Source organism: Brassica rapa, unplaced genomic scaffold (genome assembly GCF_000309985.2).
Source record: "Brassica rapa cultivar Chiifu-401-42 unplaced genomic scaffold, CAAS_Brap_v3.01 Scaffold0749, whole genome shotgun sequence".
In the NCBI taxonomy this organism is placed as follows: domain Eukaryota; kingdom Viridiplantae; phylum Streptophyta; class Magnoliopsida; order Brassicales; family Brassicaceae; genus Brassica; species Brassica rapa.
The window spans coordinates 107,943-128,772 of NW_022610689.1; the positions used below are offsets into that span (position 1 = coordinate 107,943).

A 20,830-nucleotide genomic window follows, 5' to 3' on the forward strand; every position below is an offset into this window, starting at 1 on the left:
TCATCTCCACTAGCTGGACTACTAGCTCACTCAGCTGAGGCAGCAGGGAGTCAGCTCATCTCAGCTAGACGAACTGTTTGGGTTTTAGGCCGATGGTCCGGGTCCGGGTCAGTGGCGGGCTAGGAGGTCCGGCCATGAGGCCAAGGGCTGTTGGGTCTTTGGACAAAGCCGTGGGCTAAGTCCAGGAGGCTTGGGGCGTGGGTTGGGCTTATGACCGACCCCAAACCCAATCAGAAAGGGCGAAGGGATGCAAGTGGCCGAAAGGGCACAACCCTTGGCCGATGGTGCCCATTCGCTAGAAAGTCGTGCCTGTTCGTGGGGCAAGACATACCCCCTCATTTTCTATAAATATGGGGGCTCTCCTGTCGATTTCATTATCCAATTCCAGAGTAAATACTCAGAGAAAAACGTAGAGAGAAAGAAAGAGAGAAAGAGAGAGTTCCGGCCAAGAGAAAGGCAAAGTGTGGTGGTGTTGTGTTCCGGCGACTCTGATCGTTTGGGAACTAACTCCAGTCAAGAATGGGAGATCAAGACAAGGAGAAGAGCATGGAGAACCCAGACTTGGTTCACAAGGTATGTGATGGGCCATGGCTCCATCAGACCAAACGGACGGTCCATGCGACCGCACCGCGGCTCTGCTCGGTTCCTAAGTCCCATCCGGCTCTCCTTATCTGTTTCAATTCGTTTCTCTTCTCTTCTCTCTGGTTAAACACGAAAGGATGTGTTGGTTGAGTCCAAGGGACACGTCCCTAGGCTATGGCCGAACATAATCAAACCGCTAGCCTAGACACGGGTCGGTTAGACGGACGATCCGATCGCACCAAGACTGGGCGGTTAGGACGAACGGTTGGGAATTACCCAAAGGGCACGAGTTGCCAAGAGTCATGAGTTACCAAAGGTTATGAGTTGCCAAAGGGTGTTAGTGACCAAAAGGTACGAGATACCAAAGGTTACGAACATCAAAAGGTACAAGGACCAAGAGGTACGAATGGCCAGAGGATGCCTGTTCCAAACGGTGTCTTTCGGGACAGGTTATGACCGATCCTTATGGATAAGCCTATGGCTTGTTAAGTAAGACAAGGTCACGGTTTTTCTAAGCCAAGGAGAGTCGCAAGGTCTGACCGGTTGCTAAGCCTTCCGGATTAGGCTTGAGGCTTACTCGGCCGATTGGATCCAGGCCTAAGGCCGGATCAGGTAAGGGAGTCCGTTGGGCCATTGAGCCGGACTTCATTGGCCGGTCGCACCTACATTCTAACCGGTTAGACAGATTGGTCTTTGGGGATGATCTGGATCTGTTCGTGTGTTCTGTTTATCTATTCTGGACTATCTATCTGATTCTAAGTCAAGGAGTGGTTGGTTGAATGACTTAGGATACGGTAGATAGGTTCATACTTTTTATGATTATGTGGACTGAGGTTTATCTAAGTTCTAGGGACCAAGCCAAGCATTGTAGAATCAATCCGTTCTATTCTCGGTTATGATTAATGCTTATCTGGTTGTTGTTTCAGGAACTAAGGATGGTTCTGGTTAAGCCAAGGAGCCGTGAAAGCTCGGTCAGTGAGAGGCTGTGTAACGGGTGGTTAGATGATGCTAGGGATGAACTAGTGATTGTCTATGAAACTGTTAAGAAGTTGGGATTTGGATCTCATGTTTCTAAGTAATACAAAGTTAACACATTATTATTCCGCTGTGCAATCTGTTCCTTTGTTTATGAACCTCATATTCGAATATGACTTAGTAAATAAAAGACTTAAAATGAATCAAACAAGCAAGGAAATTAATAAGTAAGCATGCGGACTCCATCTGGTCGAGAGGCCAGGTTCGGGTCTTACACTGTGTGTACTGAACATACAGTCCACGTGGGCCAAAATCACCCGAACAGTCCACGGCAAGGGCCAGCGTGCTGAGTCCAAGGACCAGCGTGCTGATATGTGTACTGATGGACAGCCACGGACGTCCTGTTGGTGCTGACGGACACACACGGACACACACGGACACACAGAGACACACACGGACAGCCACGGACTTCCTGTGTGTGCTGGTGGACACCCACAGACGTCCTGTGTCTGCTGACGGACAGCCACGGACACACACGGACAGCTACAGACGTCTTGTGTGTGCTGACGGACACCCACGGACGTCCTGTGTGTGCTGACGGAGACCCACAGACGTCCTGTGTGTACTGAACAGACAGCCCACGTGGGCCAAAATCACCCGAACAGTCCACGGGAAGGGCCTGTGTGCTGAGTCCAAGCACCAGCGTGCTGATATGTATACTGATGGACAGCCATAGACGTCCTGTGTGTGCAGACGGACACACATGGACACACACGGACCGCCACGGACGTCATGTGTGTGCTGGCGGACACCCACAGACGTCCTGGGTGTACTGAACAGATTGCCCACGTGGGCCAAAATCACCCGACAGTCCACGGGAAGGGTCAGCGTGCTGAGTCCAAGGTCCAACGTGCTGATATGTGTACTGATGGACAGCCACGGACGTCCTGTGTGTGCTGAAGGACACACACGGACACACACAGACAGCCACAGACGTCATGTGTGTGCTGACGGACACATACGGACCTCCTGTGTGTGCTGACGGACACCCACGGACGTCCTGTGTGTACTGCACAGACAGCCCACATGTGCCAAAATCACCCGAACAGTCTACGGGAAGGGCAAGCGTGCTGAGTCCAAGGACCAGCGTGCTGATATGTGTACTGATTGACAGCCACAGACGTCCTGTGTGTGCTGACGGACAAACACGGACAGCCATGGACGTCCTGTGTGTGCTGGCGGACACCCACGGACGTCCTGTGTGTACTGAAAAGACAGCCCACATGGGCCAAAATCACCCGAACTGTCCACGGGAAGGGTCAGCGTGCTGAGTCCAAGGACCAAAGTGCTGATATTTGTACTGATAGACAGCCACAGACCTCCTGTGTGTGCGGACGGACACACACGGACAGCCACGGACGTCCTTTGTGTGCTGACGGAGAGCCACAGACGTCCTGTGTGTGCTGACGGACACCCACGGACGTCCTTTGTGTGCTAACGGACACCCACAGATGTCCTGTGTGTACTGAACAGACAGCCCACGTGGGCCAAAATCACCCGAACAGTCCACGCGAAGGGCCAGCGTGCTGAGTCCAAGGACCAGCATGCTGATATGTGTACTGATGAACAGCCACGGACGTCCTGTGTGTGCTGAAAGACACACACGGACACACACGGACACACACGGACACACACAAACACACACGGACAGCCACGGACGTCCTGTGTGTGCTGGCGGACACCCACGGACGTCCTGTGTGTTCTGAACAGACAGCCCACATGGGCCAAAATCACCCGAACAGTCCACGGGAAGGGTCAGCGTGCTGAGTCCAAGGACCAACGTGTTGATATGTGTACTGATGGACAGCCACGGACGTACTGTGTGTGCTAACGGACACCCACAGACGTCCTGTGTGTGCTGACGGACACCCACGGAAGTCCTGTGTGTGCTGACGGACACCCACAGAAGTCCTGTGTGTTATGACGGACACCCACAGACGTCCTGTGTGTACTTAACAGACAGCCCACGTGGGCCAAAATCACCCGAACAGTCCACGGGAAGGGCCAGCGTGCTGAGTCCAAGGACCAGCGTGCTGATATGTGTACTGATGGACAGCCACGGCCGTCCTGTGTGTGCTGACGGACACACACGGACACACACGGACAGCCACAGACGTCCTGTGTGCTGGCGGACACCCACGGACGTCCTGTGTGTGCTGACGGACACCCACAGACACACACGGACACACACAGACAGCCACGGATGTCCTGTCTGTGCTGACGGACACCAACGGACGTCCTGTGTGTTCTGACGGACTCCCACAGACGTCCTGTGTGTACTGAACAGACAGCCCACGTGGGCCAAAATCACCAGAACAGTCCACGGGAAGGGCCAGCGTGCTGATATATATACTGATGGACAACCACGGACGTCCTGTGTGTGCTGACGGACACACACAGACACACACGGACACACACGGACACACACAGACAGCCACGGACGTCCTGTGTGTGCTGGCGGACACCCACGGACGTCCTGTGTGTACTGAACAGACAGCCACGTGGGCCAAAATCACCCGAACAGTCCACAGGAAGGGTCAGCATGCTGAATCCAAGGACCAGCGTGCTGATATGTGTACTGATGGACAGCCACAGACGTTCTGTGTGTGCTGACGAACACACAAGGACACGGACACACACGGACGTCCTGTGTGTGCTGACGGACACCCACGGACGTCCTGTGTGCTGACGGACACCCACAGACGTCCTGTGTGTACTGAACAGACAGCCCTCATGGGCCAAAATCACCCGAACAGTCCACGGGAAGGGCCAGCGTGCTGAGTCCAAGGACCAGCGTGCTGATATGTGTACTAATGAACAGCCACTGATATACGATGATTTTCACCCGTTTTTATTCATGGTATATAAAGGTTTTAAGATGTATTAATCATGTTTTAGAGTCTTTTCAAAGCAAATACATATTTATTCACCTGATGGAAGGAAATGATACTTTTGGGACATTTTGGAATGCTTTTATGCAAGGAAAATCGATCGATGCTTTAAGAGCAATATCGGTCGATCATAATTACTTACCATTGATCGACAAACATACATATGCTTCGATCGATGCCCAGTCACACGAATGAAATCGCAAATTAAAAGATTTCATTTCCTAGAAGATCTATTATTTGCAACTTAAGTCCCTAGCCGCATGTTACGCTATATGTACTAGGGTTTTGTATCATTTTTTGGCAGACACTTGCAAAAAGACCTAGTTTGGAAAAGGAGCATTTTGGCTACCATTAGGAGAGCTTAGGATTGGAGAGATAGATATGAGACTGCAAAACAGAGAAGATCTTGAACTCCTTTATTTCTATTACTCTATCTATTTGTGTTCTATGTTTCATTTGAGTTTGTTTCACACCATCATGACTTTGTCTCTCATGAATATGTTTGAGTAAACCAATTGTTAGATTTAGGTTCTCACCATGGTTGAAATTATGTACTGCTAATATGACTATTAAAAAGGTGTTTTGATTGTTCTTTCATTGCTTGTGAACTTAATGCTAAAATTGAGATTGATCACCTTCATTTTAGATCTTAGGATTAATTGAATCCAACTAACCGTTTCCCCTTAATACCTGAACCCAGTTGCGTGATCTAACCAACTCAGGCGCAACGACAGTTGGTCCGAGAAGGTAAGAGAACCAGTTAAATCCGTTCCCAAAGCTCGCTAGAATAACCATCGATCGACGCAACTATCGTTCTATCGGTCGATCGTTACAAAGGTGTATCGGTCGATGTACATCAAGTTACATCGATCGACACTCTCTCGAGATCAAAATACGACAGTTGAGATCCGAGATCTAGCGAAGATAACTTATCCGGTTAAATCATTGTTTAGTTCAAAAACCATCAAACCCTTTAGTCTAAACTAAGTGCATACATTTCATACCTGAGAATTACCTGAATCTAGCTGCTTTCCCATTCTTGAAACCACTTCAATTCAATCTATTGAATCAATATTGTTTTCGATTTATCATTTACTGATTTTAAAACTATTAAAACCTTTTAGTCTATCTTCATTTCTAATTATTTAAGTCTGTTGAGTAATCCTAGAGTCTCTGTGGATTCGATCCCTAAGTACTACATCTGAACCTCTTTTGATGAGAGTAACACTCTTTAGGGTAATTTGAGTGATATCAAATTTGGCGCCGTTGCCGGGGACTCTTTCTTATTACCATTAGATTTAATTTAGAATTTAGTATAGACTTATTACGAAAATCATGCTAAAGTTTTATCTCTTAATCTGTTACGCAGACACGAAGAATGGAGAACACCGAGCGCGACCAACCATCGATCAACGGAGACACGTTTCCATCGAGCGACGTTGAGTCAGAAGAATCGACCGATACGGAGCTGCCAACATCGATCGATACCGCCCAGCCGGAAGCAGGTAAGTTTTCTCTTACCAAGCCCGCTAATGAGAAAGTAGTCCAAACTGAACTAAATGGCCAAACGAGCAATGAAGCTAGCCAAACTGAACAGGGGACTGAAATCCTTGTTAAGGAAAATTCTACCTTAACTAAAGGTGAAGATATAAAATTGTCCATACAAGACTACCTTGATCCTGGTAGGACCTATTCCAATAGGTCCGCTATTAAAATACCAGGAGACGATACCAAGAAATCTATGTTTAACACAGATTACTACCGTATGGTTCGTCAAAACCCATTCTGTGGATCCCTCCCAGAACACCCACAAGATCACATTGAAACTTTGGAAGAATTAATACCAGATGAATATGATCGTTGCAAACTATTCTCATTCTCCCTAGAAGGAGAAGCCCTCAGGTGGTTAAACTGTTTAGCAACAGGATCACTCACTTGTTGGGAAGAGATTAGAAGTTCCTTCCTTAGAGAATTTTTCACTGATGAACGCTACTGGGAAGTAAGAAAGTAGATTTCTACATTTCGCCAAGGTCCACGCGAATCGTTTAAAAACGCCTGGGGAAGATTCAGAGGCTAAGAACTTGAATGTCCCCATCACGGTTATTCAGAACCACAACTTCTTAACATCTTTTATGGAGGTGTTAACTTGAGTTATAAAACCATACTCGATACAGAGAGTGATGGAAATTTCATCACTAGGAATCCCGAATGAGCTAGACGTCTTATCAAGAATATGACAACGGGAAGATCCTATGAAAAGATGGATGAAGAGATAGAGAAAACCACAAGTCCAAAAGACAATTCTGATTTAATAGAAATAAAGAATTCCCTTAAATCCCTTCATTCCTTTCTTAAAAACAAACACCGATCTGATATAGCCCAGATCGACGACAAAGCTTTGTCTGACACTGATGATTATTTGGATGAAGGAGCGAACTGTTCTGATCCCTACTCTGTGCATCATGTCGATAGCTTTACCCAAGCTTATGACACTGCTGTAAAATCACGTACCAGAAGAGAAAGGTTCAATATCAGACAAGCTCTTACTGGCAACCGTAAGACAAAATCGGAGTTTTACGGAAAGATAAATATGGTTTACGGAGAATTAATGGAGAAAGCAGATTCTTTTGGAGAACTAATCCGGAAATTAGAAGGTCAAGTAGCTGAGATTGCAACTGCCATAAAAGAGATGCCGGATGTCTTCCCGGAAGAACTGATTTAAACCCGAGACGTCAAGTCAGTGCCGTAATGCTGCGCAGTGGGAAGAACCTCGCAGCAGATACGAGGAATAACACAGATGTTGGAAAAGCTGACGACGCAGACAAGACCGGAAAAAGCAACCTAACTGAAAGAGTCTATAGAACTTTACCCCCTTTTCCTCCAAAAACGCAAACTAAGAAATCATTAGAAAACGCGATTTGCAAGAAAGCCTTAGACAAAATTTCGGTTGAGATGTCCCTTAGTGATGCTATAAAAATAGCACCTTCAATTAAGAAGTATATAAAGGACATGACATCTCCAAACTACCCAATTGCAGAACATAGCGTGATGATGATTTCAGAAGAAGTACGTGCTATGATTAAAGGAGAAACTCCAACAAAGAGATCAGATCCTGGTAGTCTCGTCCTAGATTGTAAAATAGAAAACACGCGCTTTCCTAGATCACTATGTGACCTCGGCTCTAGCGTGAACCTTATGCGTTACTCTATTGCAGTAACGTTAGAATATAGAGAGTTCATGCCAACTCCGATCACCCTGGTTTTAGCTGATAGATCTATTAGGGTACCCGAAGGAATTCTCAAAGATGTTCCCATAAAGATTAACGATTGCATCGTGCCTACGGATTTTGTTGTGTTGAAATACAGACAAGAACCCAAAGACCTCCTCATTCTGGGTCGGCCATTCCTAGCTACAGCTGGAGCAATCATTGACGTCAAAGAAGGACGAATTAATTTGAACATAGGGGATATCTCGATGACTTTTGATATGGAAAAACTGATTAAGCGACCCCTAATAGATGACCAGGCCTTCTACGTGGAAAAATTTTCTGAGGATGAAAGAGACTCTTTCATAAACATGTGTTCAGACAACCCCTTAGAAGACACCCTTAACCACGTGGAAAATGAAATTTTCAGCATATCAGATAGGACAGACGATTACATGCGACTAATGGACGCTAGCATCGAAGTTGCAAACGTAGAAGAAAATGACGACTCAGAAGTTGTCATCGATCGATACCTACAAGATACCGTCGATCGACAACCTCCCTTGCAATCAAATTGGTCTAAGGATAAAGCACCAAAGGTAGAATGAAAACCTCTACCCAGCGGTCTTAAGTACACTTACCTTTATGACCAGTCCTACCATGTTATCGTCAACGCCAATCTAACTAGCAGAGAATTTGCTTTATTGCTAAATAAATTACGCAAGTACAGGAAAGCGATAGGATATTCTCTCGATGACATTCCTGGAATCTCTCCCGATCTTTGCATGCATCGGATCAACTTGGAAGATGACGCTAAAACGTCAATAGAGCAGCAAAGGAGATTGAATCCGAATCTAAAGGAAGTAGTTAAAAAAGAAATTATAAAACTCCTTGATGCTGGAGTTATTTACCCTATTTCAGATAGCAAATGGGTAAGCCCTGTACATGTTGTACCCAAAAAGGGAGGTATCACTGTAGTGAATAATGAAAAGGACGAACTCATTCCGACTCGTACCGTTACTGGTCATCGGATGTGTATTGATTATAGGAAATTGAATGCCGCTACTAGGAAAGACCATTTTCTCCTTCCCGTTATTGATCAGATGCTGGAGAGATTAGCTAATCACCAGTATTACTGTTTTCTTGATGGATATTCCGGATTTTTCCAAATTCCTATACACCGGGATGATCAAGAAAAGACAACGTTTACATGCCCTATGGAACTTTCGCATATCGCAGAATGCCATTTGGTCTATGTAACGCCCCCGCCACTTTCCAACGTTGTATGATGTCAATCTTTACGGATATGATCGAGGAATTCATGGAAAGATGCGAAGAAAAGAACCTTGTCCTAAACTGGGAAAAATGCCTCGATCTTTTCAGTCTATGGATCAGATTTTAAGAGTTGCCTCGACAATTTATGCAAAGTATTGGAAAGATGCGAAGAAAAGAACCTTGTCCTAAACTGGGAAAAATGCCATTTCATGGTTAGCGATGGAATAGTATTAGGACATAGGGTTTCCGCCGCTGGAATAGAGGTCGATAGAGCTAAGATTGAAGTAATGACCAGTTTACCTCCACCCAAAACTGTTAAAGACGTACGAAGTTTTCTCGGACACGCCGGATTTTACAGGAGATTTATACTGGACTTCAGCAAAATCGCTAGACCTTTAAATCACCTATTATGCAAGGATATTAAATTCGATTTTACCCCTGAATGCATGAAAGCTTTTGAAGATTTACAGAAATCCCTTATCACTACCCCCGTCGTACAAGCCCCCGACTGGAATCTTCCTTTCGAAATCATGTGCGATGCGAGCGATTTCGCAGTTGGAGCAGTTTTAGGCCAAAGGAAAGATAAAAAGCTACATGCCATTTACTACGCCAGCCGCACGCTTGATGAAGCGCAACGGAATTACGCAACAACAGAAAAGGAACTATTAGCTGTAGTTTACACTTTTGAAAAATTCCGTCAATACGTGATTGGCTCACGAGTGATAATTCACACTGATCACGCTGCCATCAAATATTTAATGCAAAAGAAAGATGCTAAACCTCGACTCATACGCTGGATTCTACTACTCCAAGAGTTTGACATTGAGATTAAGGATAAGAGAGGAGTAGATAATGGAGTCGCTGACCATCTTTCCCGAATAAGAATAGAGGATGATGTCCCTATACACGATTTCTTCCCTACAGAGAATGTTGCACACATAGACACATCCTTCGTCGGTCAAATATCTCTCACATCTGAAGATCTATCGATCGATGAGAGAGATGGCATATCGGTCGATTTACGTAGTAATATATCGATTGATGACGAGACTGATGTAACTTCTCTACTCTCCAATAACCAAGATCACGAACCCCCGTCTATTAAAATCAACTTCGATTTACAAGTTAATGTTTCCGGTGATGAGATTAATCTTACACCTGAGGAATTATCACAACGGGAAGTAGACGCGATTGGTAGAAACTCGGATAACCAACCCTGGTATGCCGACATAGTTAACTATTTGGCAGCTGAGGTTGAGCTAGACAAACTCAAGGGATATATGAGGAAGAAATTTTTCAGAGAAATAAGACGCTATCATTGGGATGAACCTTACCTCTATAAGCATTGTTCTGATGGCATATACAGACGATGCATATCCGAAGCTGAAATTTCGGACATTATTTACCAATGTCACGGAGCTGATTATGCAGGACATTTCGCTACCTTTAAAACGGTTTTGAAAATTCTCCAAGCAGGATTTTGGTGGCCGACCACATTTCGCGATGTCCGCACATTTATAACCCAATGTGACAGATGCCAAAGACGTGGAAAAATCAGCAAAAGACACGAAATGAAACAAAAGTTCATTCTTGAAGTTGAAGTCTTTGATTGCTGGGGTATCGATTTTATGGGACTCTTCCCGTCTTCATATGGAAACAAATATATACTAGTCGCTGTAGACTACGTATCCAAATGGGTCGAAGCAGTAGCTTCTCCTACCAATGACGCATCTGTGGTTATTAAACTCTTCAAGAGTATAATCTTTCCAAGATTTGGAGTTCCAAGAGTAGTCATTAGTGACGGTGGAACTCATTTCATTAACAAAATCTTTGATAGATTGCTTAAAAAGAATGGTGTTCATCATAGAGTAGCTACACCTTACCACCCACAAACTAGTGGACAAGTAGAAGTCTCTAACCGGCAAATTAAGGAAATCTTAGAAAAAACCGTAGGAACCTCCAGAAAAGATTGGTCTAGGAAACTAGATAATGCACTTTGGGCCTATAGGACCGCCTACAAAACGCCGTTAGGAACAACACCATTCCACCTCCTTTATGGCAAATCATGTCATTTACCAGTCGAACTGGAACACAAAGCAGCTTGGGCTACCAAACTTTTCAACTTTGATATCAAACCAGCTGCAGAAAGGAGACTCATCCAGCTTAACGAGCTTGATGAAATCAGAAATTTAGCTTTCGAAAATTCAAAAATTTATAAAGAAAGGACTAAAGCTTATCACGATAAAAAGTACATATCCCGGCACTTCGAACCGGATGATCCAGTCATCTTTTATAACTCTAGATTAACTTTATTTCCTGGAGAGCTAAAATCCACCTCTGTAACACCCCTGAACCGTCCTAGGCATAGGTCGACCCACCGGCCAACAATCAAACAAGAACATGACCGACGGACGACCCACACCAAGGGTTGGAGATGAAAGGCCAACCGGCCAGCCAACAATCAAACAAGAACATGACTGACCGTCCAACCCAACACCATGGTCCGGAAGCGCTACGTGACGGGCTAGGGACAATCCAGTCAGAGTCACAAACTTTAGTCCACGACCTAGACCAGTTTATCCACTAACTCGTCCCGCTGTGTCAAGGCATAAGGCTTTGCAACCCGTACCTAGAGTTAGCGTTTTCCGTTAGATCGAGGCCTAAGGCTTTTCAACCCGTACCACGACCTAACGTTGTGTTAGACCGGACTAGTCAAATATCAGAGTACTCATGAAGCGCATATAAAACAATTACTTTTATGGATTCAAGAAATATTCATACATTGAATAATTCAAGACTGGGCCCGGCCTAATGCCAAATCGAGTCAACATAACACAATTCACAATACCGTTTACAAAAGGCATGAAAATCTACACCGGCGGTCCTAACGTCCAGCACGAAGCTATCCGATCATCCTTACCTACAGCAACCTGCAAAAAGGACAACGAAGTTGGATGAGTAATCTAGTATTACTCAGTGAGCTGGCGGCCTCTACCCGCAACCTAGACTCTACCCAGACAACCCAAAATAACAATCAATCTAGCCCTAGCATGCAATAAAAGCTAAGGCTAAGCAAACCGTTACTAAGTTAGACTTGGCCTCCTGCCATGATCTAGCTTCAAGTAACGGGAACCTGCATTAAAACAAGTCAACAAACAATCTCTAGTTAACCATATATACGCCTGAGTTCAATACTCATGTAGTGTTAGACACTTAGACTATGCAAGTATCATTAATCGATCGACCACCAATCAAACAAGAACATGATCGGCCAACCAATGATACCGCATAGCTTTAATATCCACCACCCTTCACAAGCAATCACTCAAACACATACAGGCCAACGTCAGGCCTACACTAACGAAATACACATCAAGCCTAATCCGGTACCTAAACCAGACTTAGGACTTAATGTCATAACCTGCAAGCAAATCAATCAACCACAATCACAATAATAACTATGAGTATCACGACTCGATCTAACTTGTAACACCGTATATCGGTGCTACACTAACTCGAGGGTTCCATAACCCTCTACGACACTCTAACACAACACTCTAACCTGGGCCCTGGTGATATCGTGTTCCTCCTCTCTATCGGCAATATCCTATCTCCCTACCACAAAGGCCAGAAGAAGGAACTTTCAACCGACCGCGGCCCACAGTCATTCGGGTCACCGCGCGACAGCCCACAGTCCTTCGGGTCACTGCCACATTACACCGTCGTGTAATACTCAGCCATAGGCCATGACCCCGTCTCTCTGAGTCTTCCCGATCCAGCGAATAAGGGGTTTCCTTGAACCCGCTGGGTACGAGGTCTGAAGGAAACACTAATCACCCCTACACAAGCCTAGTATGGGTGGGTCACGCACATACTGTCGGCACACTCACACAACACAAACTCAATCTAGAACCTAACCTAAAGATAAAGTTCCAGATCCTAACTAGACACGACTCCACAAAACTAACCATAGTACCAGTAGTCCGGCCTATATGGCCTAAGACCCTTAGTACTAATAACTAAACAATAATATCAATACTAAACAAATAAATCAAACCGTTATCCAGATAGTCCAGCCTCCTGCTATGAAACTATCCTTAAAGATAACGGGAACCTGCACTCAACCATATCAACACGCAAGAATAGAAAACATGATGCATCCTAGCCCTAGTCCTAGTCAGGTTATTAACTCAGTCTTAATTCCATTCATCTCAGCTTAGCCCTTGCTAAACTGAGTCCGGTTCCATAAATAAAATAACCCTAAGGACACTACCATTCAATAACGTGATCATTCTACTCTATATGCGACTCGATCTACCCTAAATTCCAAGTGGAATTCAAACAAAACCAACTCACAGTGTTCTAGGCGAGAAGCAGCTGGTTGATCGGAGAAGACTTGGCCAAAAACCCAATAGACGCCTTGAATGGACTGGACTGAACTGATCTTGTCTTGGACACAATCTCGGCTTCACCACGAAGAAGCTGACAGGCCTCGACAGTCTGATCTGGACTTGGACAGAACCTCCTCTAGCTTCTGGACAGTTCTTCGGATTTCCCGGTGGAGTATCGAGCAGAACTTCGACTGATCTGAACCCATGGAACTGAACTAATCTTGTACAGCACCTCCACTTGATTGTAGGAGAATATGACTGGCTTGGACGGATTGAATTGGACAGAGCTTCCGCGTCACAATCGTAAAGAATCAACGATTGGACGGAACTGGCCTTCTCGGTGGAGTATCGGTCTTCAGAATCGACCATACTCTAGAATCGATCACTTCCTTTCTCACTCTCTCTCTCTCTATAGCCACGTTGACTTGACTCCCATCTGATCTGATCTTCACTTGATTGACCTTCAGTTGGACAGAACCTTCTCAAGGCGATGACTCGAAATCAATAGAGAACTGATCTCGAAAACTCTCTAAAACTCTCGAAATAGCTTGGAATCACTTGCTTTCTTTTTCTACTTTTCTCTCAAGGTTTTAACTTGGTTTGGAAAGGTCTGGATGTGAAGAAATGAGCTGGGGTCGTGGGGTATTTATAGGAGACACCAGCCAATTAGCTTCAGGTTGGTGGCAGCCCGTGTGTCGCTCCGCATGGCTCCAGACGCATGCACAGCGACACCTCGTGCTCCACATGGCTGGCTGCATGTCCAGGACACATGCAGGACGCCACCACTCCTCCCAGATGTCAGGCTGCATGACTGGAACTCATGCAAGGCGCCACACATCCTCACACATGTCGATCAGCATGCTTCGGTTGCATGCGCGGAGACACCTCGTGCTTGGCCGTTCCACCTCGTGCTTCTACATGTCAAGCTGCATGTGCAGCTTCCATGCACGGCGACACCTCGAGCTTCTCTTGACACTCAGCTGGTTAGACAGTTGCCACCACGTTCTTATCCCTTAGATCAAGCCACCTCGAGCTTCTCGGTTCCTTTGCGCGATTTCGACCCTTCTTGTGAATTTCTGACCCGCGATCAATCCCGAATATTTTTCCGCTCCCATTCTGATTCTCTGAATATTTTTAATAAACTACAGATGATGTCTGATATCCTTTAAAAATATTTCCCGAGCCTCCGGCTTCCTCAAAAAATTTTGTAATACCGAAATTAGGGTTTTCGACCAACTTCGGGTTTTCCTGTCCTGCTTAATTCCCGTCCTGCTTCCGACTTATAATGTCTTCAGAATAATATTTTACTGATACGAAGATATTCCGAGAAAACTTCGTGATGAAGAAACGTCAGTCTTCAAAAACGTCGAGCTTCTAAACCGTCGTGCTTCCAAAAATGTTATGCTTCCAAAGCATCCTTCTGCTCAATCTAACACTTTTCTAACCATGGTCCAGCAGCTTATGGTTCACCCATGATCAATTCTTCGACCATCCATTGCCCGCGGTACGACCACTAAATAATAATATATATATATATTTTTTTTTAACGGGTTTCTACACCGATGGTCTGGACCCTTTACCGTAACGAACGTTCAACCCTCCGGCGCTATCACTTTACAAAATGATAAAGGCCAGGTGTAATATCTTATCTAAAAAAAAAAAAAAAATTAGACGTGTCAAGGAAGAAGAAGAGAAGGTGGTGGCTAATTTGATATTCATGCACAAATGCATGCATACGTGTTAAAAGAAAGAAGCAAGAAAGGGTCAACTGATAACTCATTTTTAATGAGTACGTGGCCTGATCATAGAAGAAACATGTAATGCCTTGAAACATAGTTATGATCTAAACGTGGCTTGGAGAGAATGATGCACCAAGGCTTAGTCATATTATTTTTAATATGGCCAAATGGAGAGTGTGACAACTGTCACCATATTACACATCAAAGTTGGCTATAAAAGGAGATAGACTTTCTCCATTTCAGAAAACTGAACGTGACCAAGAGAGAGAAGGAAGCAAAGAAGAGGAGAGAGGAAAAATTTAAGAAAAGAAGAAAAAGAAAAAAAAAGAGAAAAGGAAAAAGAAAATAAATAAATTTAGAGAGTTGTTTGGAGAAGTAAGACGTATTAAATTACAAGATTACGGGATTAACGGTACAGAATCAAGACGAAGATTTGAAGAGAATAAAAAGGGTTTGGTCAACATCCGGAAAAAAGAAGTCAAGCCACATCGGTTAATCACTGTGAGTCACGGTTAATTGTTTGTTAACAAATTTTTAATGCAGGTTCCTGACATCGGAGACGGTTTCCGAGCTAGGATAGCCGAACCGGGCTAGGTGTCAGTTTGTGGATCCAAGGCTTGAGACGATGTCTAGGCTAAGTGGATAGCAAGACTAGTCTAAGCACCCGGATTATTGCGATTGTGTAATTATTATATGTTGTTATAGTGGGTACCTCGTGTTGGTATTGTTGTGTGAGAACCTCGTGGTGGTTCTAGTAGTAGTTTGCAGGTCATTGCTTCCTCAAATGGTACCACTAAGCCGGTCGTGGTCCGGAAAGTGGTGGGCTCGGTTTAACTTGGCTTGATCACCAAGGCCGAGTGTCACACGTGGATGTGACAGCCCCCGGCGAGTCCGATAGAGGACCGGGGCACGGCGATTCCGATTGAGGACCGTGACCGGGCGATTCCCGAGCGCCTACGCCTGTGTGGTGTAATAGTGAAGGGATTGCCGGTGTCCCTTATGTGGAGGAAGAATGATTATGTTGGGCCCTAGGAGTACATGTATATGGTTTATTGAAATGACACTCATAAAGAGTGTTTTGATTTAATATGGTTTAAAGCTTTATTGCTTAAATCGGTATTGCTTTATGATCTTGAATACTGATTGTTGAACTACCCGTCTTGCTTCTGTTTGGAGTTGGGTTTAGAATGACGGGTAGTTATATATGCTAGATAGGAAACCCTGGCTCACTGAGTGAAACTAGTTCACTCACTCCTCTCATCCTTTTGCAGGTGACCAGTAGAAAAGACCGTAGCACTCGCGGAACTGTAGGAGCTGGTGTAGATTGGCCATCTTTTGCTAAAGACTCGTTTTCAAGATATATGAATGTATGTTTTACTTTCGACTGCGTCCATGGACCATATGTACAATATTTTGGGCTCGTGAACTTCATGTTTTATATATATGGAATAAAGTATGTTTAATATTCGTGACGTGTTGAATCTGATATTAGGTTAGTCCAACCTAACACAACTCTATGACTCGGTACGGGTTGCAAAGCCTCAGGCCGAAGATTAGAGAAAACGAGTTTTGAATGGATATTCTGGGTTACAGAATTATGTTTTGTGACTTGGAAAGTCTATTCTAAACCCGTTGTGACACTTCCGGACTTAGCAGAGGAAGGTCGTTCGGCCATGTTCTTGTTTGATTGTTGCCCGACTGACTGACCGATGTCTAAAATGGTTCGGGGGTGTTACAGAGGTGGTATCAGAGCATGGTTTCGATCATGCGGTCAATCACGTATTTTTCATGTTTTATCGAGTCAAATGTGTCGCAAAAGATGTATTAGGAAACCAGCAGAGTTCCGCTCTAATTATTTTTCTAAATAGGAAATTCCTTGTTTGTGGATTGTAGATGGCAAGAAGGGGAAAGAGTGAAGGGGGACAAGATTGGATGCTGGGTACAGGAAGAATCTCAAGAAGAGGAGGGCTGGGATATGAATCCGACGTAAGAGTTCAAACACTAGCATACACCAACCAGGAGTTCAGCGAAGATAACATAGTGGGAAACGACAATCTTTTTGGGCACGACCAGTCGAGGCCACAAGAAGAACACTTTCCACCGAACCGTATTGTAATGGAAAGACCAGAAACAGATGATAGTGAGTCAAGTGTCCAAGGACCAAGACCAATAAGGGGGAACAACCCGATTGAACAAGCAGTTCATGATCAACCACAACAAGGAATAGGAATGGAGCACACTCTGAAGATGCTTCATGACGTGATAGCGAGGTCACTGCAACAACCTCAGGTGCAACCTCATCCACTCGTACCACCACAACCTACAGTGGCTACACCGATGTTACCATTGATAACTGCCATGAAGAACATGAAGACACCACATTTTGAAGGAGGGAAAGACCCATTTGAAGCTGACCAGTGGCTTCGAACTATGGAGAAAAACTTTGAGACCCTGACGTGTTCTGAAGAGTCTAAGAAAAAAATGGCGGTGTATTACTTAGAAAAAGATGCGGCAGAATGGTGGGAAAGTAGGGATCGCCAAGTAGGACATCTGGTTACCACTTGGGCGGCATTCAAAAAGGAATTTGAACGCAAGTATTTCACCCCGGAGTCCAAGCGAAGGCTTTAACGTCAGTTTGCTAACCTAGTACAAGGAGACAAGACAGTTAGAGAATATGAATCGGAGTTCATGCGACTGCGATGACACGTGCTGCGAGGACAAGATGATGAAGAAACCATGATATCCAACTTTATGTTTGGTTTAAAACCAGAGTTGGAAAATAGACTGGCAGTCGGGAACTACGAGAGTCTCACCGAGCTAGTGGAAAAGGCTGTGAATGTGGAGATCGGATTAGAAGCTGAGAAGGCGGCAAGTAAAAAGTCCAAGCAGCATCAAGAAAGAAAGTATGGTGGAAATCAAAGATCATTTAAGGGTAAAGATAAGGAAAAGAAATCAGGAGGGCCAACTCGACGATCTCTGTTCACAGGAAAATGCTTTAAATGTGGCAAGATAGGCCATAAGTCGAGTGAATGCTTCGGAAAGAAACATGGATCCTTTCAGTCAAACTCCTACAATCCTACATGCTACACGTGTGGAAAGAAAGGACACATCTCTACACAGTGCAGTGTCAATCGTCCTATCCCAGCTACGCCAATCAGTGTCCATCCTCCCCCGGCTCCACCTGCAATCGCACCAGCGCCAAAAAGGCAAGCTATAGGAGGTAGAGTTTACGCTTTAGAAATAGAGGATAGTAAACCTCCAGGCCCATCTAAGGGTCCCATCACAGGTATTTGGGTTCTTTAACTTTACTAGATTGATTTTGTGTTGAGTGATTGCTTGTGATGGATTGATTAATTCTGTTGGATAATTTTTATGTTGTTGATATATATTGATGTTGTGGCAGGAACTTTACATGTTGCGGGGCGTCCCACACATGAATTGTTCGACTCGGGGGGCAACACATAGCTTTGTGACCCCTGAGGTAGCTGCCGAGTTTGTGAGATCATTTGTGATTGACAGGATGGATGTGGCTGTGATGACTCCCGGAGACCAAACCCTACAAGCAAAAGAGTGCCTCAGAAGAGTTCTGTTAGTCATTTGCGAGAAGATGTTTGTGGCAGATTTGTTGGTGGTGCCCTTAAAGGGATATGAGGTTATTCTTGGCATGGATTGGTTATCAGGCTATCGGGCTCAATTAGATTGTGAAAAAGGTCGTATTTTGTTCAAAGAGAACGGGCAACGGCAAATAGTATTCTACGGGATCAGTCCAAGCAAGTCTGTGTCTTTAGTAGCTGCCTTGAGAGTGGAAGATTTGCTTAAGGATGGAGAAGCGTATCTGGTAACAGTAACTGCTAGTGAAGGACCCGTTAGCAATGAAGTTAAAATTACGGATATTGCGGTAGTACAAGAGTTTGAGGATGTGTTTGCAGCGTTAAAAGAGTTACCTCCACCTCGGAGTAACCCTTTCACAATTAACTTGGAACCTGGAGCTAAGCCGATAGCAAAGGCTTCTTACCGCATGGCACCTGCAGAGTTAGCGGAGTTGAAGAAACAACTTGAAGATTTAATGGACAAAGGTTTCATAAGACCTAGCTCTTCACCATGGGGAGCTCCGGTCTTATTTGTCAAGAAGAAAGATGGTAGCATGCGGCTTTGCATTGATTATCGAGGAATCAACAATATCACCATCAAAGATAAGTATCCCCTTCGAGGATAGACGAGTTGTTGGATCAGCTAAGGAAAGCAAGTTGGTTTTCAAAGATCGACTTGGCGTCGGGCTATCATCAGATTCCAATTTCAGAAGGTGATGTTATGAAGACTGCATTTAGAACTCGTTATGGACAATACGAGTTCGTAGTAATGCCTTTTGGCCTTACTATGCACCGGCGGCCTTCATGAGATTGATGAATGAAGTCTTTCACGATTATCTTGACAAGTTCGTAATAATCTTCATCGATGACATTTTAATATATTCCAAGACAGAGGCAGAGCACAAAGCACACTTGAAGCTAGTGTTGGAACGGTTAAGAGACCAGAAGCTATATGCCAAGTTCAGCAAGTGTTCTTTCTGGAAAAGAGAGATCGGGTTCTTGGGGCACCGAGTGTCTGGAGAAGGAGTTTCTGTAGATTCGGAAAAGGTGAAAGCCATCGAGGAATGGCAAAGGCCATCAATGGTAACCGAGGTGAGGAGTTTCCTCGGGTTAGCCGGGTATTATCGGAAGTTTGTTAAAGACTTTTCTTCGATCGCTAAGCCTCTGACGAAGTTGATCGGAAAAGGAGTTCCATTCATCTGGGGAAAAGAACCAGATGAAGCATTTCAGAGACTGAAGAAAGCTTTGACCACAACACCGGTATTGGCATTACCTGAACAAGGTAAACCTTACACTGTGTACGCAGATGCTTCTAGGGTTGGGTTGGGTTGTGTGTTGATGCAAGAAGGCAAAGTCATTGCTTATGCATCAAGGCAACTCAGGAAGCATGAAGAGAACTACCCAACGCACGACTTAGAAATGGCGGCAGTGGTGTTTGCGTTAAGGATTTGGAGATCCTACTTATATGGAGAAGTCGTGGAAGTATTCACAGATCATAAGAGTCTCAAGTACTTGTTCACTCAGCCTGATCTGAACCTCCGACAAAGGCGATGGATGGAGTTTGTGGCGGATTACGACCTGAAAATTCAATATCATCCAGGCAAAGCCAATGTTGTCGCAGATGCACTAAGTCGTAGAAAGTTGGCGTCCGATGTTGGAAAGGAAGTGGAAGTGTTATCGAATGAACTTAAGTTCATGACATTATGGGCAATTGAAGGAGAGCCAAGTGAGCCATTAGGCATGCATGCAGTAAACCAGGCGGGTTTACTCGCACGGATCAGACAGGAGCAACAACGTGATGAAAAGTTAAAGAAAATTATTGAGGAGGTCAAGATTCAAGAAGGTCCAAACCCAAGCAGCTATCATGTGGCGGCAGATGGTACACTTTTACTTAATGGGAGGATATCAGTACCACAGGGGGAAGGGCTACGAGATGAGATTTTGAAGTCGGCGCATCACTCGTTACTTAGTATCCATCCCGGAAGTATGAAAATGTATCGAGATATCCGAAGGTATTATCATTGGCCAGGAATGAAGAAGTTAGTGGCGCGATGGGTGGCTCAATGTCAAACTTGTCAACGAGTCAAAGTCGAGCATCAGATTCCAGGAGGATTTTTACAAA

General features: G+C 44.8%; 1 protein-coding gene across 1 annotated transcript; it reads left to right on the forward strand.

Moving 5' to 3' along the window:
* The first annotated feature begins 17,854 nt into the window (after nt 1-17,854).
* On the forward strand, nt 17,855-19,334 carry LOC117130969. The gene is made up of 2 exons (XM_033283474.1): nt 17,855-18,412; nt 18,522-19,334. Exons 1-2 carry the CDS (start codon nt 17,855-17,857, stop codon nt 19,332-19,334), a joined length of 1,371 nt encoding a protein of 456 aa, XP_033139365.1.
* The last annotated feature ends 1,496 nt before the right edge of the window (nt 19,335-20,830 follow it).

Excerpts from the sequence above, each read along its gene's own strand:
- LOC117130969 (XM_033283474.1), top strand. The coding sequence starts at position 17,855 with ATGATATCCAACTTTATGTTTGGTTTAAAACCAGAGTTGGAAAATAGA. Across the intron at positions 18,413-18,521 it reads GTCCCATCACAGGTATTTGG|GAACTTTACATGTTGCGGGG; the intron begins GTTCTTTAACTT and ends ATGTTGTGGCAG.